Source organism: Piliocolobus tephrosceles, chromosome 10 (assembly GCF_002776525.5).
Source record: "Piliocolobus tephrosceles isolate RC106 chromosome 10, ASM277652v3, whole genome shotgun sequence".
Classification (NCBI taxonomy): domain Eukaryota; kingdom Metazoa; phylum Chordata; class Mammalia; order Primates; family Cercopithecidae; genus Piliocolobus; species Piliocolobus tephrosceles.
In genome coordinates, this window is record NC_045443.1 from 104,426,663 (window position 1) to 104,452,710 (window position 26,048).

Below are 26,048 nucleotides of genomic sequence, written 5' to 3' on the forward strand. Positions count from 1 at the left end.
AAATAAAAATCAGACACACCCCAATAGAAAAATAAGCAAAGGACTTGAACAGGAACTTCACAAAAGAGATATCCCAATGAGTAATAAACACACGAAAAGGTGTCCAACTTTATTAGTCACCAGAAAAATGCATACTACAACCAAGAAATCACTACACATCCATGAGAATGACTAAAGTTAAAAAGGCTGACTCTAACAAGTATTGATTGGTGCCCCTGTAGAGCAACTGGTGGGGTATAAATTGGTGTAAGTATTTGGAAACACTTAGCAGTACCTTGTAAAGCTTGACATATGGATATAACCTATGACTCAGCATCTCCTCTCTAGGGTGTATACCTGTTGATATCAAATGACATATAAAAATTATGTTCACAACAGCGCTTTTCGAGATAGCCCCAAGCTGGAAACAATCCAAGTGTCAATCAGGAGTAGAGTAGATAAGTAAATTGTGGCATATTCATACATTGGAATACTATATAGCAGTGCTTTCTTAACCTATCTGTAGGTGAAGGACCAGACTTTTTTCTCTAAAAATCTGTCAGAATGAAACTCTTGTGTAATACAATATTACACACAATGCCAAACTGCTCAAAAGTTTCTAAATGTTCACATATACCTTCTGTACTCCTGGTGTTGCAGACCAGTGATGAACAGGGTGGGGAGCAGCAGTGGAACACAAACATACTTCAGATAGCACGGCTCTCAAACAGTGACAAAGAACAGACTGCAACTACACAGAGTGATGTGAATGAATCTCACAAACTAACACAAGAGTCTGTATTTTATGATTCTATACGTATAAAGTTCAGTAACATCCAAACTACCTGTGACATTAACAAGTTAGAATTTCCCATGAGGGACAGAAGATGGTCATTTGAAGGGGGTATGGAAAGAATTCTGGGATTCTTAATCTTGACATTGCATGATTTTTATATTGGTTATATGGGTGTGCTTATTTTGTCAAAATTTAGCTCTACACTTATGATTTGTGCATGTTTCTGTTTGTACAGTATACATTAAAATTTATTGATGACCTATTAAACACACACCCTCTTTCCTCATTAAGGTAATAGATTAGTGGAGGAAACAAAGTATATACAAGTAAACAAATGTGAAATTACAAATTATGATTTCATGAGAGAAAAAAGAGTTGTCTCAGAGAAGATACTTTAGCTGAGACCTGGAGTGCGCAAAGGAACCAGTGATGCAGAGCAGAGGCAAACAATCCAGGGATTTTAGTAATTGTTTTGAGTAGAGAAATGGAGCTAATTTAGTGGATTTAGAGTAAAAGAGGACATTGTAGACATAGGGTACAACCTGGGAACTGATGTTATCAAAACTGGAAAAGGTAGAACTAGGGTAAAAAGTAGAATTTTGCTTTGCAGCTGCAAATAATGAAAAGACCAAAATGGATAGATTTACGAAAGCCTGTCAACATCAGCATGAAAATAGATTATTATCTAAAATAAAGGAAAATATAATTTAAAAGGAAGTGTAATCCCTAGTTAATTTTTAAAACCAAGGGAAATATGATCTTATCAAGAGTTAAGTAATGAATGCGTTTCACATGGGTATTTAACATATGAAAGAATTTTAATTCAGGTGTTTGAGATGGATAGTGAATGGGACAACATTCATTCCAACCCTGCCAGTCTTAGAGTCTGTCATTCCAGTAGTCCCTCTTTGTTTTTCCCTTTTCCCCCTACAATGATTTATCATTTGTTTCAGCTCTTGTCAGTCTTGCCTTTTGTTCCCTTCCTCTGTTATCCTTCCCCCTAACCTTCAAATGTTTTATTGAAAGTATTAAAGCACTTTCATGCATATCATTTTCTTTAATCCTTTGTAACCCTGACAGAACCCTCCAGTATTTGGAGATTCATGTGGGGAAACTGAGGCTTGGAGAAACTATAAGACTTGTCTGAAGTGACAGCCTAGACTCCTGACCGCAAGTGCAGTGCCTTTATTTCCATTAGGCCACTGAGGCCCTCTTCTCATCCAACTCTATACATGATGATGTTATGTTTAAAATATTATTGTCCACATTATGAGTTGTGAAAGTGTGCTCTAATTGCTTGCTAGATTTTATGAGAGACATCTTCCTAGAAGGGTTATGTGAGTTCTATATATGAATATAAGATATATGTGTATAACTTATGAAAATATATCACTTCACATGGACTTGAAATCAATGATACATTAAGAAGTTTTGGCCAGCCGCGGTGGCTCACACCTGTAATCCCAGCACATTGGGAGGTTGAGGCGTGTGGATCACCTGTGGTCAGGAGTTGAAGACCCGCCTGGCCAACATGGTGAAAAAACCATGTCTCTACTAAAAATACAAAAAAAAAAAAAAAAAATTCGCCGGGTGTGGTGGCGGGCACCTGTAATCCCAGCTACTCAGGAGGCTGAGCAGGAGAATTGCTTGAACCCAGGAGGCAGAGGTGGTTGTGAGCTGAGATCACACCATTGCACTCCAGTCTGGGCGACAAGAGCAAAACTCCATCTCAAAAAAAAAAGTTTTATACTTTTTTAGTAGTTTTTGAGGTAGTTGGAGTCTTCCTGAAATATGGCATATCCAGGCTGTCTATCACAATTATCTCTAATTTCATATGTCTTCTTAATTATTTAAAATCTGGAAGAAGAAAGATAATGACTTTGATGCAGATAATTAAAGAAAGTGTAATGGTCCAAGATCTCACTAAAAATGAAGAAGTAAACCAAACGATTATTCAGGGCTTAGTTTATTTCCTGCTTGCTGTTGGCCTTCTTTGCTCTAATTGCCTGTGTCTCTTTAATACCACTGCCAATGAGTAAATATTGGAGATCACTTGTTTTTCATTACTTGCTGGTAGTTCTGGGGGAATTAGGATATTAAGATTGATTAAAATGAAGTTGGTGGATTTATTGCTTTGAAAGTTAAGATGAGACATTTTTATTAAAGATGTACAACCAGTCTCTGAAATAACCTGGTAGCATCACATCTGTTGGAACTTTTATAATGATTAGTAAACTGGAACAGTGCACCATACAACAAACAAATTTCGGCTTTTTGGAAATGAAAAAAAATCTCTAGTGGAATTGAATCTTAAGAAGGTAAACCAGAGTGGCTAGGTCAGCATTTCTGGAAGTGGTTATGGTTGTTCATATGAGATAGTGACTGTTTACTTAGTATTGCCTCAGGAATTCTTCCTAGGATATTCTGCCATCTACAATGTATGGTATAAGAATGATTGTTTGGGGTGGGCAAGAGATGTAGTAAAGTAGCAGACCCCACTGTTAAGGCATTCAACCCCCAATTTTTCCTCTCCTCTTTTTTATTTGCCATAGAGTGATTCTCATCAGTTCCGTGTAATGGCAGCTGTCCTTCGTCATTGTTTACTAATCGTAGGTCCAACTGAAGACAAAACAGAAGAGCTACACAGGTGGGTAAGCTCTGTATTGACATCGCAATGAAGGATGTCATCAGTTCTTGTTGGTTTTATGCATCGAATTTCAATTGTTATAAGCACAAGGAAGTGAAAATACTGCAGTAAATCAGGTAACTGGTAGGTCAGAAATCATGATCATGGAAATCATTACTGTGCCCTGGTGAGAAATTTTTATTCTGCCCCCTTTCACTTTATTACATTGAGGTTCAACAGGAGAAGAGAATTTGGCATTTGTTGCAAATGCCACAAATAGTTGCTGTTCTTGGTTTTATCCAGCACAACAGTAATAGTACACAGTTATTGAACACTTACCCTGTGGCATTTTGCTAAGTGCTTTATAAAGATTAACTTCTTTTAATCACCACACCAACATTATAAGGTAGATTCTGTAATTTTTCCCTTTCAATATGAGGAAACTGATGCATAGAAAGATCAAGCAATTTGTCTGAGATTATACAGCCCTAACAAGTGGAAGAACTGGGATTTAAACCCTGCTTTTAATTACTACACTTAACCAGTACTCTTGACTAATTTCATTTGAAGAGTACTTACCAAAAAGTATATATTTTGGCAATGATAGTTTTATTTTTTAAAAAAACTTGAAAGAATTAGGGCCTAGTGTCTAGTATTAAAATATATAAAATAGGCTGGGCGTGGTGGCTCATGCCTGAAATCCCAACACTTTGGGAGGCCGAGGCAGGTGGATCACTTGAGGTCAGGAGTTCGAGACCAGCCTGGACAACATGGTGAAACCCTGTGTCTACCAAAAATACAAAAAATGTAGCTGGGCATGGTGGTACATGCCAGTAATCCCAGCTACTCAGGAGGCTGAAACAGGAGAAACGCTGAACCTGGGAGCTGGAGGTTGCAGTGAACCAAGGTGGCACCACTGCATTCCAGCCTAGGCAACAGAGTGAGACTGCATCTCAAAAAATAAACTAATTAATTTTAAAAATAAATAAAATATATAAAATAGTTCAGCTGGGTGCCGTGGCTCATGCCTGTAACACTAGCACTTTGGGAGACTGAGGCGGGCATATCACTTGAGCTCAGCCTAGCAAAACCCTATCTCTACTAAAAATACAAAAATTAGCTGGGTGTGGTGGCACACGTCTGTAGTCCCAGCTGCTTGGGAGGCTGAGGTGGGAGAATCTCTTGAACCTCGGAAGGCGAAGGTTGCCATGAACCGAGATTCCGCCACTGCACTCCAGCCTGGGTGACAAAGTGAGACCCTGTCTCAAATAAATAAACAAAATAGTTCAAATTTTGCAACTTGTCCATTAGAACTATTAATGGACTGCTGTAAAAATTTATTGTACTCTGGAGAACAACTGAATAAGAATTAATGCATTTTTCCAGTTCTCTTTCCATTCTGGATCAGATTTGTAACAACAGGAGTTCTGACTTCATCATGATACAACTCATAGTGCTTTATTATACATGAATACAAATGACGTTTTAAACAATTCAAATAAACTCATATCTGCAAGCAAATTACTTTGGCATTAACTGTACATTTAACGTAGGGTTATTCTTAGTAGTAGAAATTCCTTTTTGAACGCTTAAAATATTCAATTTTCCAAAATACGGCTTAAATAAAACTATAGAAACACAGCCAGAGTGTAAAATGAAACATATGCTTAATTGTTATCAAATCCATATTATTTTAGTTATGATCAGCAACTTATTATTTGATATTGTACTGAATTTGTTGGTAGGTTATCTCAGTGTACTCCCTGCCCTGCAGCCTGTCAAAAGACTGTTTTCTTCTTGATTAAAAGTGTAATTTTTTTTCTGTAGCTACAAATCAAACATTCCTTTAGTTTTCTTAAAACAGTACCTTTAAAAAAATCAGATTAACTACAATAAATCATATCCTAACAAGATTTTATTAAGCATTTTGACCCAATGTAATTTTTTTTCGTAATTAAGAGACACTAGAAATTTGGACCCTAAAACTAAAAGAAAATGGTCTTATAAGCCCAAGAGTAAGTTGATTTTTTTTTTTTTTTTTTGAGACGGAGTCTCACTTTGTCACCCAGGCTGGGGAGCAGTGGCGCGATCTCGGCTCACCACAAGCTCTGCCTCCCGGGTTCATGCCATTCTCCTGCCTCAGCCTCCCGAGTGGCTGGGACTACAGGCGCCCGCCACCACGCCTGGCTGATTTTTTTGTATTTTTAGTAGAGACGGGGTTTCACTGTGTTAGCCAGGATGGTCTCGATCTCCTGACCTTGTGATCTGCCCGCCTCGGCCTCTCAAAGTGCTGGGATTACAAGCGTGAGCCAGTGCACCCGGCGTAAATTGATTTTTTTTTAAGAAGTCAGATATCACAAGTTAAAGAATCATACAAGGATGTGAAAGAAAAGCACTTTGACCAAAATTGCTGTACTAGTCACAAATACATTGCCAAAGATTTCTCCGAATAATGAATTTAATATCTTGACGCAACACCCGGTATTTGTTGAAAGAGAGCAAAACTATATAATAGAGGTTTTTAAAATAAAGATTTTTTTTTAAAGTCAGATTTATTTTCCTTAGTGATGCTTGCTTTTTTCTTTAAATTTTCTTTTTTCTTAACAGTTACTTTGATATCAGCTTCACTGCAAGTAAGGAGTATCCCTAGAGCCACAGACAGGATCTATGAGTATTTCTCAAAGACTTTCCTGGGAGATTGAGGTTGCTGCTGACTTAACAGTTTATCTGGAATGGCCTTGCATGTTCCTTTAATCAGAATTAGAGTTATTAGTATCATTTTGAGCAGTAATGACTGTAGGCTAATCCATTTAAATACAATGAAAATGGCACTAACCTCAAAGTGCTGTTTTAGGAAGCCCCTGAAAACAGTTTTTCTGTGTGTGTGTGTTTTAAGCATAAAAATTTTTCTAAAGGATTTCAAAGTAACATCTCAAATTCCATTTTTAAAAGTTATTTTCTAAGTTTGTTTTTACTGTTTTTTGGACACTTTGATTTGCTTTAAAGAAAAGTTTAATAAAATCGGTAACCCTGGGTAGTATAGTGTATGGTCCTGCATTATCATCAAACCCAAAGAGTTGTGATGATGATTAAATGAGAGGTTCATAAAGCGCCTCTTCCCTGGCAACGAGAAAACAATCAGTAAATGGCACTTGCTGCTGCTGCCGCCACCACTGCCACTGTGCCACTGATGTGCTACTTCTATGAGTATTATGATAAACATACTGGCTTTTAGAATATTTACTGTTTTAAATATTTCTTTAATAGTTGTTTGTTGATTTTGATATGCTGTTTAGGAACTATGCCTATGTTTATCCTGTGATCATGTAAAGAAATCTTTCTTTTAATCCAAATGTTTCTGAAGCCAGATAAGTCCTATGATATATGCATGTTAGGAGCCTATAAAGGTGCTTTCGGAGAAAAGTAAGTTTAAAAAAAACAGCCTGGCAGCTTTTTCTGTCTTTGTAAGACAGTGCCATTTTTTCAGAGAAGTCAAGAGGTCGTGGACATATAGATGAAATGAGTTAGGGCACAAAGATAACAGACCTTGACCTTGATTTCCACTAATCAACATTTTAGATGGTTTTTTAAATCTATTCTCTTTCATTTCCTTTTTGTCTGTACTTAGTGGTAACAGGTAGGTTGTTGGTATGATCCACCTTTTTTGCTCCATTGAAGGACATCCTAATTCTGTTAATCTCTGTGTGCCTGAAAGTATTTTCGGCACTCCAGTCCATAATCAACAAGCTTATGCAGAAATACTTAGCCCAAAAAAGTTGGCATGTCGTTGTGGTTTTATTTTATTTTGGAGAGAAGGGAAGAAATCAGGATGGCCTATATGCTGATGAGAAGAGGGAAAGATCAGATCTGATTTAATTTATTTTAGGCTCTCAATCTGGTTTTCTTTTACTCACTGAGTACGTTGGTATTTCTAAAGCTTTTTGTTACTGTTTCTTTGTTTAGACTAATTCATTTTGTCTCACATATTGAAGGGGACAGTATAGGCAATACAATACCTAATAACAGCTTATTACAATGCTAAATATAATGTCTTAAACATAGCAGTCTTTTTTTCTTTCAGTTTTTTTTTATAGTGGTAAAATACAGTTATAAAATTTGCCATCTTTTAAGTGTACAATTTGGTGGTTCTATTTAATGTGCAACCATCACCACCATCCATCTCCGTAACTCTTTTCATTTATTCATTAAGATGGCTCCATCTTCTCCACTGCACACAGAGGTGTTTTTCAAAAGCCAATGTCTGCTTTAAATCTTGTTTTGGCTCCTCTTTGTCTTAAGGATTAAGAGAAAACTTTTTGGCAGCAGGATTGGTGGGGGATCATTGTGCAAGTATTTATGATATGTAGTCTCATGTGGAAAATCTGTTTCTCTTGGTTAGTTCCCCCTTTCATCCTGTATATATGATTCTACCAAACCTTTGTGTATATATATATGTGAGAGCTTATTTCTGAGCTCTCTGTTCTATTTCATTTGTCTGTATGGCTTCAGGCCAGTAATACACTGTTTTGGTTACTGTAGCTTTATAGTAAGTTTTGAAATGAGTAAGTGTGAGTGAGTTCTCCAGCTTTGTTCTTTTTCAAGATTATTTTGGCTATTCAGAGTCCCTTGAGATTCCATATGAATTTTAAGGTGGGTTTTTCTATTTCTCAAAAGAATGTCATGGGGATTTTCATAAGGATTGCATTGAACCTATAGAATTCTTTGGGTTGTATTAATATTTTAACAATACTCAGTCTTGTAATTACACAAGGCAGACTTTTAATACATGTTTGAAAATTGAGTGATTTCATTTCTGTTTATTAATTAAGCACTACTATGTGTTAGGCACTATGTTGAGTAACAAAGATGAATACAGCACAGTCTCTGTTCTCCATGACTCGCTAATCAATAGATAAGGCAGATTTGTAAGTAAATAAGTAGAGTTGTTTTGATGAGTGCTGTATTAGACATGAATAAGTTTATATACTTATACAGAAAAGGAGAATTTACTTTGGAGAGATCGAGAAGGGGTTTGGGTTGGTTTTGTTATTAGCATAAAGCTCTTAACTCTTTAAGCTGACTCTCTGTAAATGACAGTCATCTAGGTGAACAGATGTTTTCTGAACTATAGCTGAGCACTGTTCTTACAGACTTCACAATGCATACCTGGAGGAACATGGAGACTAAATTCCCTTACTGTCCAGTTTAGATTAAGACCCCCCTCCCCCGCACACACATATCTTGTCACTGTCTTATCATCTGCTTTATTTTTTTTATAAGGAGAAAAGACATAAATGTTATGAAAAGCTAAATAACAATTCAAGACAAGAATAGAGAGATATCACAGATATTTTTTGAGTAGTCTCCCAGTAAATTATTCAAATAATAATTGCTAATAGAATTCAAAGGGCAACGTCAGTATGGTCTGTCATGATAAGAAAGTCTTCCTTGCTCAAATGATACCTGTCCTGGCCTTTTCCAGACCTCTAGTCCTCTGATGATTCCTTTTTCTCCTATCTGTAAGTCCTCTTGTAGATTTCCTTTCTTCCATCTCTATTCTAAAACATTTGTTCATCACTTCAACCTACTCCACTCCATTACCGTGTCCTGCCAGTCTTAAAGCACTCAACCCTAGATCTGTCAGCCCACCTTCTTTCTCCATAGGCTGCTGAGCCCTAAGGGAAAGTTTTACCTAACCTGACAGATGGCTCCATCTTCTCCACTGCACACAGAGGTGTTTTTCAAAAAGCAGATTTCTACTTTCAGTCTTTTCATGGCTTTTCTCTGTCTTAAGAATTAAGAGGAAAAAACTTTTTATCACTGTACATGTGTTTATGATACACAGTCTCATGTAGAAAATCTGTTTCCCCTGGTCAGTTCCTGCTTTCATTCTATGTGTATGATTCTGCCAAACCTTTGCAACTCTCTAAAGGCCTTCTGCACCCCCTTATCCTCAGAAGTTAACATGTTTTTACTTAGTTTTTATTTATGGATATTTGGGGTGGCCTGGCAACATGGGGAAGGGGTTGTGAGATTATGAGAGAGCTTAAAGCCTTCAAATACATCTTAGCATGGCCATTGAAGCCTGACATCTGGATTAAATCTCAGCCCTTTCCACAAGACTTCAGGGCAGAATATCATGCTAAAGTGTCAGAGTCTCTGCCTAATAAATTGGGCAGAATGCTGTTATCATGGCAATATGCCAGTAACTTCTGAATGAGGGAAACCATCTCTGGTTGTGTTGTATTGGATGAATCCATGGAATCGGATCTGAGGCATTGGCCTTCACCTTGGCAACTCTCTGCCCCAACAGCATCCGTGTTTCTGTTATTAAGCAACACATTTGCACGGCAAGGAGCCACTTCCCTTGCCTCCAGGAGCCTACCATTCCACAATCTGCATGACTGTATTGAAGCTACTCTGCTCTTCTTTCTCTTCCTTAGACACAGATTCCTTATTAGGGCCTTTACACTTTCTCTGTCTACTGCGTGGAATCCTTTTCCCAGATCTTTAAGAGGCTGAGTCCTTCTTGACACTGAGAACTTAGCTCAAATGTCACTTCCTCAGTTAGGCCTTCCATGATTGCCTAATTTAGATTACGACCCCCCTCCCAGCCCCCTGCCACCACACACACACATATCTTGTCACTACCTTATCATCTGCTTTTTATTTTTCATGATACTTATCACTAACTGAAATAATCTTCATCTTTTATTTTTCCACTTGTTTATTGTTTCTCTCCTTTATTAAATTGTATGTAATCCCAGCACTTTGGAAGGCCAAGGTGGGTGGATCGCCTGACGTCATGAGTTCGAGGCCAGCCTGGCCAACATTGTGAAACTGCGTGTCTACAAAAAATATAAAAATTAGATGGGTGTGGTGGTAGGCACCTGTAGTCCCAGTTACTCAGGAGGCTGAGACAGGAGAATCGCTTGAACCTAGGGGGCTGAGATTATAGTGAGCTGAGATGGGGCCACTGCACTCCAGCCTGGGAGACAGAGCAAGACTCCATCTCACAAAAAAAAAAAAAAAGAAAATTGTATGCTTAAAAAGAGTGAAGATTGTGTCTGTCTTGTCTGCCATTATATACCCAACACCTAGAACAGGTATACTTAGTAAATGCTTAATAAATATTAATTGAATGAAGGGATGAATAGATAGATGATCTTGCTGACCTCTTAAGAGGCTAATTGGAAACTGTCAAGCAGGATCGTTCTTAAACCCTTAATTCCCCATCCCTACCTATAAATGTACTGTAAAAGGTACCTGTTCTTTCCTGTTTTCTGCCAATCTCAGGAAATTAAGTGGCTCTCTCCCTGCCCAAGGTTAACATGCCCACACCTTTTTCTTCTGCCTCTTGAAGCCTTATTTCAGCATTGAACTCCTCTTCTCGTTCTTCAGTCTCTTCTTTGGGCTTTATCCCTTCAATATGTGACATGCTGAGATCTATCCCTTTTGTGAGGAAAAAAAATCTCTGATCTTTATCACCTCAGAGATATGACCCTGTTTCTTCCCTTCCCTTCACAGCTAAGTTTTTTGACAGTGTTTTCTGTGCCATTAGCCTCTAAATATTTTGATCATATTCCTAATCAGTAAAAATTTTTGAATACACCCTTGAATATATTTATTTACATATACCTTATATATATATGCTGCTAAGCTGACATATGAAATAGATAATGAAATTATATATAAACAATAAAAAGGGATAACATACAGACATCTATTTTAAAATAGATTTTTTTTTTCAATTTCTTTTTTTCTTTTCTTTTTTTTTTTTTTTTTTTTTTTTTATTATACTTTAAGTTCTAGGGTACATGTGCATAACGTGCAGGTTACATATGTATACATGTGCCATGTTGGTGTGCTGCACCCATCAACTCGTCAGCACCCATCAATTCATCATTTATATCAGGTATAACTCCCCAATGCAATCCCTCCCCCCTCCCCCCTCCCCATGATAGGCCCCAGTGTGTGATGTTCCCCTTCCCGAGTCCAAGTGATCTCATTGTTCAGTTCCCACCTATGAGTGAGAACATGCGGTGTTTGGTTTTCTCTTCTTGTGATAGTTTGCTAAGAATGATGGTTTCCAGCTGCATCCATGTCCCTACAAAGGACGCAAACTCATCCTTTTTTATGGCTGCATAGTATTCCATGGTGTATATGTGCCACATTTTCTTAATCCAGTCTGTCACTGATGGACATTTGGGTTGATTCCAAGTCTTTGCTATTGTGAATAGTGCCGCAATAAACATACGTGTGCATGTGTCTTTGTAGTAGCATAATTTATAATCCTTTGGGTATATACCCAGTAGTGGGATGGCTGGGTCATATGGTACATCTAGTTCTAGATCCTTGAGGAATCGCCATACTGTTTTCCATAATGGTTGAACTAGTTTACAATCCCACCAACAGTGTAAAAGTGTTCCTATTTCTCCACATCCTCTCCAACACCTATTGTTTCCTGATTTTTTAATGATTGCCATTCTAACTGGTGTGAGATGGTATCTCATTGTGGTTTTGATTTGCATTTCTCTGATGGCCAGTGATGATGAGCATTTTTTCATGTGTCTGTTGGCTGTATGAATGTCTTCTTTTGAGAAATGTCTGTTCATATCCTTTCCCCACTTTTGGATGGGGTTGTTTGTTTTTTTCTTGTATATTTGTTTGAGTTCTTTGTAGATTCTGGAAATTAGCCCTTTGTCAGATGAGTAGATTGCAAAAATTTTCTCCCATTCTGTAGGTTGCCTGTTCACTCTGATGGTAGTTTCTTTTGCTGTGCAGAAGCTCTTTAGTTTAATGAGATCCCATTTGTCAATTTTGGCTTTTGCTGACGTTGCTTTTGGTGTTTTAGACATGAAGTCCTTGCCCATGCCTATGTCCTGAATGGTACTACCTAGATTTTCTTCTAGGGTTTTGATGGTATTAGGTCTAACATTTAAGTCTCTAATCCATCTTGAATTAATCTTCGTATAAGGAGTAAGGAAAGGATCCAGTTTCAGCTTTCTACTTATGGCTAGCCAATTTTCCCAGCACCATTTATTAAATAGGGAATCCTTTCCCCATTTCTTGTTTTTCTCAGGTTTGTCAAATATCAGATGGTTGTAGATGTGTGGCATTATTTCTGAAGGCTCCGTTCTGTTCCATTGGTCTATATCTCTGTTTTGGTACCAGTACCATGCTGTTTTGGTTACTGTAGCCTTGTAGTATAGTTTGAAGTCAGGTAGCGTGACGCCTCCGGCTTTGTCCTTTTGACTTAGGATTGTCTTGGCAATACGGGCTCTTTTTTGGTTCCATATGAACTTTAAAGCAGTTTTTTCCAATTCGGTGAAGAAACTCATTGGTAGCTTGATGGGGATGGCATTGAATCTATAAATTACCTTGGGCAGTATGGCCATTTTCACAATATTGATTCTGCCTATCCATGAGCATGGTATGTTCTTCCATTTGTTTGTGTCCTCTTTGATTTCACTGAGCAGTGGTTTGTAGTTCTCCTTGAAGAGGTCCTTTACATCCCTTGTAAGTTGGATTCCTAGGTATTTTATTCTCTTTGAAGCAATTGTGAATGGAAGTTCATTCCTGATTTGGCTCTCTGCTTGTCTGTTACTGGTGTATAAGAATGCTTGTGATTTTTGCACATTAATTTTGTATCCTGAGACTTTGCTGAAGTTGCTTATCAGCTTAAGAAGATTTTGGGCTGAGACGATGGGGTTTTCTAAATACACAATCATGTCATCTGCAAACAGGGACAATTTGACTTCCTCTTTTCCTAACTGAATACCCTTGATTTCTTTCTCTTGCCTGATTGCCCTAGCCAGAACTTCCAACACTATGTTGAATAGGAGTGGTGAGAGAGGGCATCCCTGTCTTGTGCCAGTTTTCAAAGGGAACTTTTCCAGTTTTTGCCCATTCAGTATGATATTAGCTGTGGGTTTGTCATAAATAGCTCTTATTATTTTGAGGTACGTTCCATCAATACCGAATTTGTTGAGCGTTTTTAGCATGAAGGGCTGTTGAATTTTGTCAAAAGCCTTTTCTGCATCTATTGAGATAATCATGTGGTTCTTGTCTTTGGTTCTGTTGATATACTGGATTACGTTGATTGATTTGCGAATGTTGAACCAGCCTTGCATCCCAGGGATGAAGCCCACTTGATCATGGTGGATAAGCTTTTTGATGTGCTGCTGAATCCGGTTTGCCAGTATTTTATTGAGGATTTTTGCATCGATGTTCATCAGGGAGATTGGTCTAAAATTCTCTTTTTTTGTTGTGTCTCTGCCAGGCTTTGGTATCAGGATGATGCTGGCCTCATAAAATGAGTTAGGGAGGATTCCCTCTTTTTCTATTGATTGGAATAGTTTCAGAAGGAATGGTACCAGCTCCTCCTTGTACCTCTGGTAGAATTCAGCTGTGAATCCATCTGGTCCTGGGCTTTTTTTGGTGGGCAAGCTATTAATTGTTGCCTCAATTTCAGAGGCTGCTATTGGTCTATTCAGGGATTCAACTTCTTCCTGGTTTAGTCTTGGAAGAGTGTACGTGTCCAGGAAATTATCCATTTCTTCTAGATTTTCTAGTTGATTTGCGTAGAGGTGTTTATAGTATTCTCTGATGGTAGTTTGTATTTCTGTGGGGTCGGTGGTGATATCCCCTTTATCATTTTTTATTGCGTCTATTTGATTCCTCTCTCTTTTCTTCTTTATTAATCTTGCTAGCGGTCTGTCAATTTTGTTGATCTTTTCAAAAAACCAACTCCTGGATTCATTGATTTTTTGGAGGGTTTTTTGTGTCTCTATCTCCTTCAGTTCTGCTCTGATCTTAGTTATTTCTTGCTTTCTGCTAGCTTTTGAATGTGTTTGCTCTTGCCTCTCTAGTTCTTTTAATTGTGATGTTAGAGTGTCAATTTTAGATCTTTCCTGCTTTCTCTTGTGGGCACTTAGTGCTATAAATTTCCCTCTACATACTGCTTTAAATGTGTCCCAGAGATTCTGGTATGTTGTATCTTTGTTCTCATTGGATTCAAAGAACATCTTTATTTCTGCTTTCATTTCGTTATGTACCCAGTAGTCATTCAGGAGCAGGTTGTTCAGTTTCCATGTAGTTGAGCGGTTTTGATTGAATTTCTTAGTCCTGAGTTCTAGTTTGATTGCACTGTGGTCAGAGAGACAGTTTGTTATAATTTCTGTTCTTTTACATTTGCTGAGGAGTGCTTTACTTCCAATTATGTGGTCAATTTTGGAATAAGTGTGATGTGGTGCTGAGAAGAATGTATATTCTGTTGACTTGGGGTGGAGAGTTCTATAGATGTCTATTAGGTCCGCTTGGTGCAGAGATGAGTTCAATTCCTGGATATCCTTGTTAACTTTCTGTCTCGTTGATCTGTCTAATGTTGACAGTGGAGTGTTGAAGTCTCCCATTATTATTGTATGGGAGTCTAAGTCTCTTTGTAAGTCTCTAAGGACTTGCTTTATGAATCTGGGTGCTCCTGTATTAGGTGCATATATATTTAGGATAGTTAGCTCTTCCTGTTGGATTGATCCCTTTACCATTATGTAATGGCCTTCTTTGTCTCTTTTGATCTTTGATGGTTTAAAGTCTGTTTTATCAGAGACTAGGATTGCAACCCCTGCTTTTTTTTGTTCTCCATTTGCTTGGTAGATCTTCCTCCATCCTTTTATTTTGAGCCTATGTATGTCTCTGCATGTGAGATGGGTCTCCTGAAGACAGCAGACTGATGGGTCTTGACTCTTTATCCAGTTTGCCAGTCTGTGTCTTTTAATTGGAGCATTTAGTCCATTTACATTTAAGGTTAATATTGTTATGTGTGATCTTGATCCTGCCATTATGATATTAACTGGTTATTTTGCTCATTAGTTGATGCAGTTTCTTCCTAGGCTCGATGGTCTTTACATTTTGGCATGTTTTTGCAGTGGCTGGTACCGGTTGTTCCTTTCCATGTTTAGGGCTTCCTTCAGGGTCTCTTGTAAGGCAGGCCTGGTGGTGACAAAATCTCTAAGCATTTGCTTATCTGTAAAGAATTTTATTTCTCCTTCACTTATGAAACTTAGTTTGGCTGGATATGAAATTCTGGGTTTAAAATTCTTTTCTTTAAGAACATTGAATATTGGCCCCCACTCTCTTCTGGCTTGTAGAGTTTCTGCCGAGAGATCTGCTGTCAGTCTGATGGGCTTCCCTTTGTGGGTAACCCGACCTTTCTCTCTGGCTGCCCTTAAGATTTTTTCCTTCATTTCAGCTTTGGTGAATCTGGCAATTATGTGTCTTGGAGTTGCTCTTCTGGAGGAGTATCTTTGTGGCGTTCTCTGTATTTCCTGAATTTGAATGTTGGCCTGGCCTGCTAGGTTGGGGAATTTCTCCTGGATGATATCCTGTAGAGTGTTTTCCAATTTGGTTCCATTTTCCCCCTCACTTTCAGGCACCCCAATCAGACGTAGATTTGGTCTTTTTACATAATCCCATACTTCTTGCAGGCTTTGTTCATTTCTTTTTCTTCTTTTTTCTTTTGGTTTCTCTTCTCGCTTCATTTCATTCATTTGATCCTCAATCGCTGATACTCTTTCTTCCAGTTGATCGAGTCGGTTACTGAAGCTTGTGCATTTGTCACGTATTTCTCGTGTCATGGTTTTCATCTCTGTCATTTCGTTTATGACCTTCTCTGCATTAATTAGTCTAGCTGTCAATTCTTCCACTTTTTTTTCAAGATTTTTAGTTTCTTTGCGCTGGGTACGTAATTCCTCCTTTAGCTCTGAGAGGTTTGATGGACTGAAGCCTTCTTCTCTCATCTCATCAAAATCATTCTCTGACCAGCTTTGATCCGTTGCTGGCGATGGGCTGTGCTCCTTTGCAGGAGGAGATGCGCTCTTATTTTTTGAATTTCCAGCTTTTCTGCCCTGCTTTTTCCCCATCTTTGTGGTTTTATCTGTCACTGGTCTTTGATGATGGTGACGTACTGATGGGGTTTTGATGTAGGTGTCCTTCCTGTTTGATAGGTTTCCTTCTGACTGTCAGGACCCTCAGCTATAGGTATGTTGGAGATTGCTTGAGGTCCACTCCAGACCCTGTTTGCCTGGGTATCAGCAGCAGAGGTTGCAGAAGATAGAATATTGCTGAACAGCGAGTGCACCTGTCTGATTCTTGCTTTGGAAGCTTCCTCTCAGGGGTGTACTCCACCCTGTGAGGTGTGGGGTGTCAGACTGCCCCTAGTGGGGGATGTCTCCCAGTTAGGCTACTCAGGGGCCAGTGACCCACTTGAGCAGGCAGACTGCCCCTTCTCAGATCTCAACCTCCGTGTTGGGAGATCCACTGCTGTCTTCAAAGCTGTCAGACAGAGTCGTTCGCGTTTCACAGGCTTCTACTCCTTTAGCTGAGCCCTGTCCCCAGAGGCGCAGTCTACAGAGACAGGCAGGTTTCCTTGAGCTGCTGTGAGCTCCACCCAGTTCCAGCTTCCCAGCGGCTTTATTTACCTACTTAAGCCTCATCGATGGCGGGCGCCCCTCCCCCAGCCTCGCTGCTGCCTTGCAGTTAGATTGCCGCAGACTGCTGTGTTAGCAAGGAGAGAGGCTCCGTGGGCGTGGGACCCTCCCGGCCAGGTGTGGGATACAATCTCCGGTGTGCCGGTGTTACAGCGCAGTATTGGGGTGGGAGTTACCCAATTTTCCAGGTGTTGTGTGTCTCAGTTCCCCTGGCTAGGAAAAGGGACTCCCTTCCCCCTCGCGCTTCCCAGGTGAGGCGATGCCTCGCCCTGCTTCAGCTCCCGCTGGTCGGGCTGCAGCAGCTGACCAGCACCGATTGTCCGGCACTCCCGAGTGAGATGACCCCAGTACCTCAGTTGAAAATGCAGAAATCGCCGGTCTTCTGTGTCGCTCGCGCTGGGAGATGGAAACTGAAGCTGTTCCTATTCGGCCATCTTGCTCCGCCCTCTTTTTTTTTTTTTTGAGACAGAGTCTCACTCTGTTGCCCAGGCTGGGTGCAGTGGCCGGATCTCAGCTCACTGCAAGCTGCGTCTCCAGGGTTTACACCATTCTCCTGCCTCAGCCTCCCGAGTAGCCAGGACTACAGGCATCTGCCACCTCGCCCGGCTAGTTTTTTTGTATTTTTTAGTAGAGACGGGGTTTCACCATGTTAGCCAGGATGGTTTCGATCTCCTGACCTCGTGATCTGCCCGTCTCGGCCTCCCAAAGTGCTGGGATTACAGGCTGGAGCCACCGCGCCCGGCTGAAATAGATTTTTTAAAATTAACCTGCCACAGACTTTTAAAATTATCAGCTGAGCATGGCGGCTCACGCCTGTAATCCCAGCACTTTGGGAGGCTGAGGTGGGCAGATCAATTGAGGCCAATTGGAAGTTCGAGACCAGCCTGACCAACACGGAGAAACGTCGTCTCTATTAAAAATACAAAATTAGCTGGACGTGATGATGCATGCCTATAGTCCCAGCTACTTGGGAGGCTGAGGCAGGAGAATTGCTTGAACCTGGGAGGCAGAGGTTGCAGTGAGCTGAGATCGCACCACTGCACTCCAGCCTGGGCGACAGGGTGAGACTCTGTCTCAAAAAAAAAAAAAAATTATCAAATAGCAGAGGTTTTTCTTTATGTTCTGCACAATTACTGTTTAAGTACCTTGTTAATTGTGGTGGCTTTGAACTATCATTAGCTGATAGCTCTGGGCACATTAGATACTTGATATGCTTGGATGTTTTGTCCCCACCAAATCTCATGTTGAAAGGTGACCTCCAATGTTGGAGGTGGACCTAGTGGGAGGTGTTTCAGTCATGGGGGTAGATCCTCATGAATGCTTGGTGCTGTCCTCCCTGTAACAAGTGAGTTCTCACTCTGTGATCACTCGAGATCTTGCTGTTAAAAGAACCTAGCACCTTCTCCCCCTCTTTCTTGCTCCCGCTCTTGCTGTATGATACACCTGCTTTCCCTTCGTCTTCCACCATAATTGTAAGTTTCCTGAGGCCCTCACCAGAAGCCAATAAGATACACGTGTCATGCTTGTACAGCCTGCAAAACTGTAAGCCAAATAAGCCTTTCTTTATATAAATTACCCAGTCTCAGCTACTCCTTTATGGGACTAATACAGTACTTAAGGCAAGACTCCTTAGTATCGTAGTAGTTGTAAATTCATGTTACAGATAATTTCCAGTTTTTCTAAAACTAGCTTCTTGTCAGATCTGTTTGGATTGTCCTTGTTTTGACTCATGATATGGCATACAAAAGACTCTGCCATTTTCTTATCTTTTGCTTATGCTACTTATTATCTTCAATGTTGGTGTCTTTGTATTATAGGATTTATTTAAAATAGTTTATTCATTTTACAAGAATTGGTTTAGTTAAAACTGGATAAAATATATAAACCCAGTTAAGTGGGCATATGTAAATTGTAATATGACCAGTGAAGAAAGCGAATGAATGACCAGGAAGGAAGGACATCACTGCTACCCTTCTGTAACGTGGAATTTTAACTCTTCCCTCAAGATGCTTTGCATTTGTTTGTGACATGGGGAACATCTGATTTATGGTTCAGGTCTGGGTACCAGTGTCAATTCATTTATAAAGTATTAGTAAAGCTTAATTTCTTTTCAGCTTTCTAGATAAAACTAATAAAAATAGAACTATTGTGGCTGGGCGTGGTGGCTCACGCCTGTAATCCCAACACTTTGGGAGGCCGAGGCAGGCGTATCACGAGGTCAGGAGATTGAGACCATCCTGGCTAACACAGTGAAACCCCATTCCTACTGAAAATACAAAAAAATTAGCCAGGCGTGGTGGCAGGCGCCTGTAGTCCCAGCTACTTGGGAGGCTGAGGCAGGAGAATAGCATGAACCTGGGAGGCGGAGCTTGCATTGAGCTGAGATCCGGCCACTGCACTCCAGCCTGGGCGACAGAGCGAGACTCCATCTCAAAAAAAAAAAAAAAGGACTATTTTCTTCCCACACCCAGTGGATCATCTTATATACCTCCAGGGTTGCATCCACCTCACTTTGCAGACTACTGGTTTGTACTTACCGTTTCCGTGGCTTTACCCGCTATTCATTCTTCAGCCCACTATAATCAGGCTTCTGCATCTACTCCTCTGCCAGCACAACTCTGGTTTAAGGTCATCAGTAAGTTACCTTATCATAACATACAAGACTTTTTATAATGTCCCCACCCCATTTCATACATACATGAATAGACCTTTCTGGTCTTATTACCTACTAAGACCCCTCCTTTAGAGGCCTTATCATTTGCTTTAGGTTTAGGAACCTGTTTTCAGTTCTCCACAAGTACCATAATCTCTCATTCCTCCAAATTTTTGCTATTCCCTCTTATAGTGGAATATGTCTGCTGTTCAGAAGCTCCTTAATTGTTGACATTTACTATGTGCCAGGAAGAATGCTTTGCATGCCTTTCTTCATTTAATACCAACATCAACCTGGTAAGTTTAAGCTCCTTTATTTTAGAGGTAGGACTAGGCTTAGAAGAGGTTATATAATTTGCCTAAGGCATACTAGAATTCAAACGCAGTGCTTTACAAATTATGTTATGCTGCCTTCCCTTAGGAAAAGGAGTTTATTTTCTTTTTTATACCTGGCACGTAGCACAAGGCATAGCAAATATTATATTTGTTGAATGAATAAAGTGAGGTTTGAGCTAGTCTTAAAGAATGAAAATGTTCTAGGCAGAAGAAAGCATGGACAAATACAGAAAAGAGAATATGTCTACAGCACATTTAGAGAACAATGACCTGGTCACTATGGGTTAAAAGGTATTGCACTGAGAGTAGGATTCAGGGGTCTTTCCATTCAAAGTTTTCTTGAAGCTTCCCCGCCTGCTGCTGCTGTAGTCCTCTCTTGTTCTTCGTAGAAAAACTCCTTTAAGTGGTGACTATCTGATTCCTCTACTATTCTGTTGAATCCAGTTCACCAAGGCTTTTAGCCTCACTACTCCACCAGAATGGCTATTGTTAAGGTCACTAGTGACTTCTGTGTTGCTAAATCCAGTGGACATTTTTCAGTCATCCTCTTACTTGATCTGTCAGCATCATTTGACACAGATCATCACTCCATTCTTAGATACCATGCTATCTTGGTTTTCCTCTTACCTCACTAATTATAAGTTCTTTGTCTACTCCTCAAGCCTCTGAATGACAGAGTGCTCCAGGCTTAGCTTTCATAGTCTTTTAATCCACATTCACTACTTTACTGTTCTAATACAGTCTTCTCTAATACCATCTACATGCCAATGACTTGTCAGTTTATATCTCTCTCTAACCCTGATCTCCCTGCCTGAACTCCAGACTCACACAGCTAATTTCCTATTAACATCTCCACTTGGATGTCAGCTAGACACCCCAAACTTAACATCCAAAATTAAACTCTCTATCGTCCCCTAAAAAGCTACTTCTCTTGCAGTGTTTCCGAATTTCAGTTTATGGCACCTCCAGCTTTTCACTTGCTAAGGCAAGAACTTTGGATTCTCTCAAACTCCACACTAGCCTGTCAGGAAATCCTTCAATATGTATCGAATGAACCACTTCACTGTTAATACCTTGTTCAGTCACCTAAATTATTGCAGTAACATCCTAACTATTCTTCCTTACCTTTGATGTCCTACTGACTGTCCTCAGTGCAGTAGCCAGAGTGACCCTTTTAACCTAAGTTAAGAGGATCTCATCATGCAAAACCCTGCAATGAATGATTTTCCATTTCCATCAGAGTAAGAATTAAAGTTATAATATCCTACAGGACCAATCTGGTCCTCTCCATGATATACTTGATGTCATATCCTACTCCTCTTATGTGTGGTGGGTCAGCCACACCACCTTCTTTGCTATTCTTCAGACATGCTACTGCTCTTGCCCCAGAACCTTTGCTTTTACTCTTCTTCCTCTGATGCTCCTTCCTCAGTCACATTACTCACTCTCTAATCCCTTCAAGTCATTTAAATGACTCATCTCAGTGAAGTCTTCCCTAACCATCCTATTTAAAAGTATAACTCGACCGGATGTGGTGGCACACGCCTGTAATCCCAGCACTTTGCCAGGCCGAGGCAGGCGGATCACGAGATCAGGAGTTCAAGACCAGCCTGACCAACATGGTGAAACCCCGTCTCTACTGAAAATACAAAAATTAGCCAGGCATGGTGGCACGCGCCTGTAATCCCAGCTACTCAGGAGGCTGAGGCAGGAGAATCGCTTGAACCCAGAAGGTAGGGGTTGCAATGAGCCAAGATGGCGCCATTGTACTCCAGCCTGGGTGACAGAGCGAGACTCTGTCTCAAAAACGGGCAGATCACGAGGTCAGGAGATTGAGACCATCCTGGCTAACACGGCGAAACCCCGTCTCTACTAAAAATACAAAAAATTAGCCGGGCGAGGTGGCGGGCACCTGTGGTCCCAGCTACTTAGGAGGCTGAGGCGGGAGAATGGCGTGAACCCAGGAGGCGGAGGTTGCAGTGAGCTGAGATCCGGCCACTGCACTCCAGCCTGGGCGACAGAGCAAGACTCCATCTCAAAAAAAAAAAAAGGACAACCCATACATACTAGTTTACCCTCCTGGGTTCTTCCCCAGAGCACTTACCACCTTCTAGCATATTATTTAATTAATTAACTTAAACAAATTGTATTGACTTTTCTCTCCATGCCAGAAAATAAGTTCTGTGAGGACAGGAATGTTTTTCTTTATTTTCTTTATAATACCTGCCTGAAATAGTGCCTGGCACAAGTAAATAATAAATAATTACTGGATTGAGTTAGATTAAATAAAATTATTTATTTACATCTGAAAATCTTTTGGGTTTTTTTTTTTTTTTTTTTTTGACAATCTCACTCTGTTGCCCAGGCTGGAGTACAGTGGCACAATCTTGGCTCTCTGCATCCTCTGCCTCCTGGGTTCAGCCAGTTCTCCTGCTTCAGCCTCCCAAGTAGCTGGGATTACAGGCACGCGCCACCACGCCCAGCTAATTTTTGTATTTTTAGTAGAGATGGGGTTTTACCATGTTGGCCAGGCTGATCTCGAACTCCTGACCTCAGGTGATCCACCCGCCTCAGCCTCCCAAAGTGCTGAGATTACAGGCGTGAGCCAAAACACCTGGTCGGGGATCATTCTTTTCTTTGCCTGAATCATTTCAGATGGTTTTATTATGGTTTGGTTGATATATAAAAAGCTGTACATAGTTAATGTATACAACTTGATGAGTTTGGAATTCTAAGTAAACACCTGAGAGGTATTACCATAATCAAGGCCATCAACTTTGTCATCAAAACAGTTTTTTTACTGGCATAAAACAGACATATAGACCAATAGAACAAAAGAAAGAGTCCAGAAATAAACCCACACATAGATATCTTCAAAAAGGGTGCCAAGAATACACAATGGGAAAAAACAATAGTCTCCTCAAAAAATGGTTTTGAGAAGACTGGATTTCAATTAAAGAATGAAATTGAATCCTTATGTCACATCATATACAAAAATCAACTCAAAATAGATCAAAGACTTAAATGTAAAACCTAAAACAATAAAACTCTTAGAAGAACACTTACATTAGCCAGGCATGGTGGCACACACCTGTAGTCCCAGCTACTCAGGAGGCTCAGGTGGGAGGATCACTTCAACTTGGGAGGTTGAGGCTGTAATGAGCTGTGATCACACTACTGCATTCTAACCTGAGCAACAGAACAGTACCCTGTCAAAAAAAAAAAAAAAGGGGGGGGGAGCAGAAGCGGGAAACCTAAGAGAAAAAGCTTATGGACACTGGTCTTGGCAGTGACTTGTTGGATATGACACCAAAAGCACAGGCAACAAAAGCAAATGTAGACAAGTGGAATTACATCAAACTGGGAAACTTCTGCACAGCAAAGGAGACAGTTATCAAAATGAAAAGGCAGCTTATGAAATGAGAGAAAGTATTTTCAATCCATATACCTTAAGAGGTTAATATCTAAAACCTATAAAGAACTCTTAATAGCAAGGAAAAAAAATCTGATTTTTAAAATGGGCAAAAATGTGAACAGACATTTAACCAACGAAGACATACAGACAGACAACAGGTACATGAAAAGGTACTTAACATCACTAATCATTAAGGACATGCAAATCAGAACCTCAATATCATCTCATACCTTGTTAGAAGGATTATTACCAAAAAAAAAAAAAAACCTCAAAAACAAAAGATAACCGATGGTAAGGATGTCAAGAAAAGGAAATCTTTTTACACTGTTGGTGGAAATGTAAATTAGTATAGCCATTATGAAAAACAGTGTGGAGGTTTCTCAAAAGATGAAAACTAGAATTATTTGATTCAGTAATCCCATTTCTGGGAGTACATCCAAAGGAAATAAAATCACTATTTCAAAGAGATATCTGCATTCTCATCACATGTTCATTACAGCACTGTTCACAATAGCCAAGATATCGAAACAACCTAAATGTCTATCAGTCAGATGAATGGATAAAATATGTATATGTATATATACACACACAGCACAATCAGTGGAGTATTATTCAGCCTTTAAAAAAAGAAGGAAGGCAGGAGAATGGCGTAAACCCGGGAGGCGGAGCTTGCAGTGAGCTGAGATCGGCCACTGCACTCCAGCCTGGGCGACAGAGCGAGACTCCGTCTCAAAAAAAAAAAAAAAAAAAAAAAAAAAAGGAAATCCCATCACTTGCAATAACATGGGTGTATCTGGAGGACATTATGATAAGTGAAATAAACCAGACACAGGACAAATACTCCATGATCCCACTTTTATAAGGAGTTTAAAATAGTGAAGCTTGTAGAACTAGATAGTAGAATAGTGGTAATCTGGGGCTGGGAAGAGGAGCAAATGGGGAGGTGCAGTCAAAAGATGCAAAGTTTTAGTTATGCAAGATAAGGTCTGGAGATCTCCTGTGTAACAGAGCCTATAGTTAGCAATACTGTATTGTGTACTTAGAATGTTGCTAAGGGAATAGGTCTTACGTTAAGTGCTCTTACCACAAAAGAAAAAAATTACTTTTCAAAGATTTTGAGGGGTTTCGGTGCAGTGGCTCACGCCTGTAATTCCAGCACTTTGGGAAGCCAAGGCAGGAAGATTGCTTGAGCCCAGGAGTTTGAGACCAGCTTGGGGAGCATAGTAGGACCTTGTTTCTACTAAAAATTAAAAAAATAGCGAGGGGCATGGTGGCATGTGCCTGTGGTCCCAGCTACTCAGGAGACTGAGGCGGGAGGATTATTTGAGCCCAGCAAGTCAAGGCTGCAGTGAGCCGTGATCACGCCACTGCGCTCTGGCCTGGACAAGAGACTCTGTCTCAAAAACAATTGTTTTTTTTAATGAATAAAGAGGGCAAAAGGAAAATCTTTTGGAGATTTTCAGATTCATTTACGTAGACTTTTCAGTCTTGAAAAAAGATATGTAAGTCCCAAATATAAAGAAGATACATTTGACCAGGAAGATTTATTAACAGCTATGGATCTACATGTGCCATATCATGTTCTTCAGTGTCATTTCATGGTTTTGTCCAGCAATTCACAGAGGACTAGATTTTAGATTGCCTTTCCTCTCCTACAGCTGACAAGGCTTTAATCAGGGCATTAAGGAGTTCTAAATAGGTCTTGCTTTTGAATCTGCATATCAGGAGGGGGCTGGGAGCATGAGCGGGAGGATGTCATGTCTCAGTGATTAATGATCTCTAGGAAGCTGAAAAGGGGAGTGTAATATACACAGTATTTCTACCCCCTGGAGTAGGAATGCAAACACTATTGTGCAGATCTGTGCATATTCACTGACTTCCTGGTAGCTGGAGAATTTCATACACTCTTGTACCACAAATAAAACTGTCAGAGAAGTGACAGAGCTCAAAAAGCTGGCCTTCCTTACTTAAAAAGAATAGCTCAAACACAGTGAGCCAGAAAATTAATTTCGTAGTTGTTTGGAAACCGAGTTGTTAAATAAAAAGTAAGAAAATGGGAACTTTTCTTGAAAAGCCTAAAACCTCCAAATATTTGTTGAATCAAACTCCACATTTGGTTTCTTAAATTTACTGAATTCCTGGGAACTGCTTACTTTAAACGAATTTAAAGGGGAAACATTCCTTTGTAATGAAATGTCCCATCTTAAACTTTTCAATCTGGTCTCTGGTAGGTTCAGAAAATCATACGGTCTGTGGACTCAAGAGCCTATTGCCTGATGTTTAGGGAAAAAATCGTAACATTTCAGAATGGCTTGTATACAGTTTTTGAAAATAATTCTAAGATAGAGTTATTTCCCCCCTTTTATTCTCAATGAATCTATGGTATTATTTAGTAACAATTTCCAAATGCTTAAGATAGAAGCGAAACATTCTGAACTATAGGTAAGATAAACTACAGATATTTGCAAAAAAGTTTTAAGAGAAAGTTTTTAGGGAAAGTGTTGTATTTCAGCCACCTTTGATTATTTACAAATAACCAAATATAGAGAATTTATCATAACACCAATTGCAGCAGCAGTATTTGGTTTTAGTGAGGACAACCAAGTAACTTGTATTTTACTAGGAACCATTTATTCATAGGACTTGTTAAATTATTTTTTGCTCTTCATTCATTTTTTTGATGCCCTATACATTACCACCTTCTGTTCTGCATTGTCTAACTTTTAAACTGATTTCTTACCAGTTTTTATTTTTCCA

General features: G+C 39.7%; 1 protein-coding gene across 1 annotated transcript in view; it reads left to right on the forward strand.

The window, feature by feature from the left end:
- The window catches only part of RIC8B (RIC8 guanine nucleotide exchange factor B), a 122,376-nt gene that overhangs the window by 50,929 nt on the left and 45,399 nt on the right, over positions 1-26,048 (forward strand). The window contains exon 4 of the mRNA XM_026454622.1: positions 3,328-3,426. Within this exon, the coding sequence (XP_026310407.1) occupies positions 3,328-3,426 (99 nt within the window). The remainder of the gene's footprint in view (positions 1-3,327; positions 3,427-26,048) is intronic.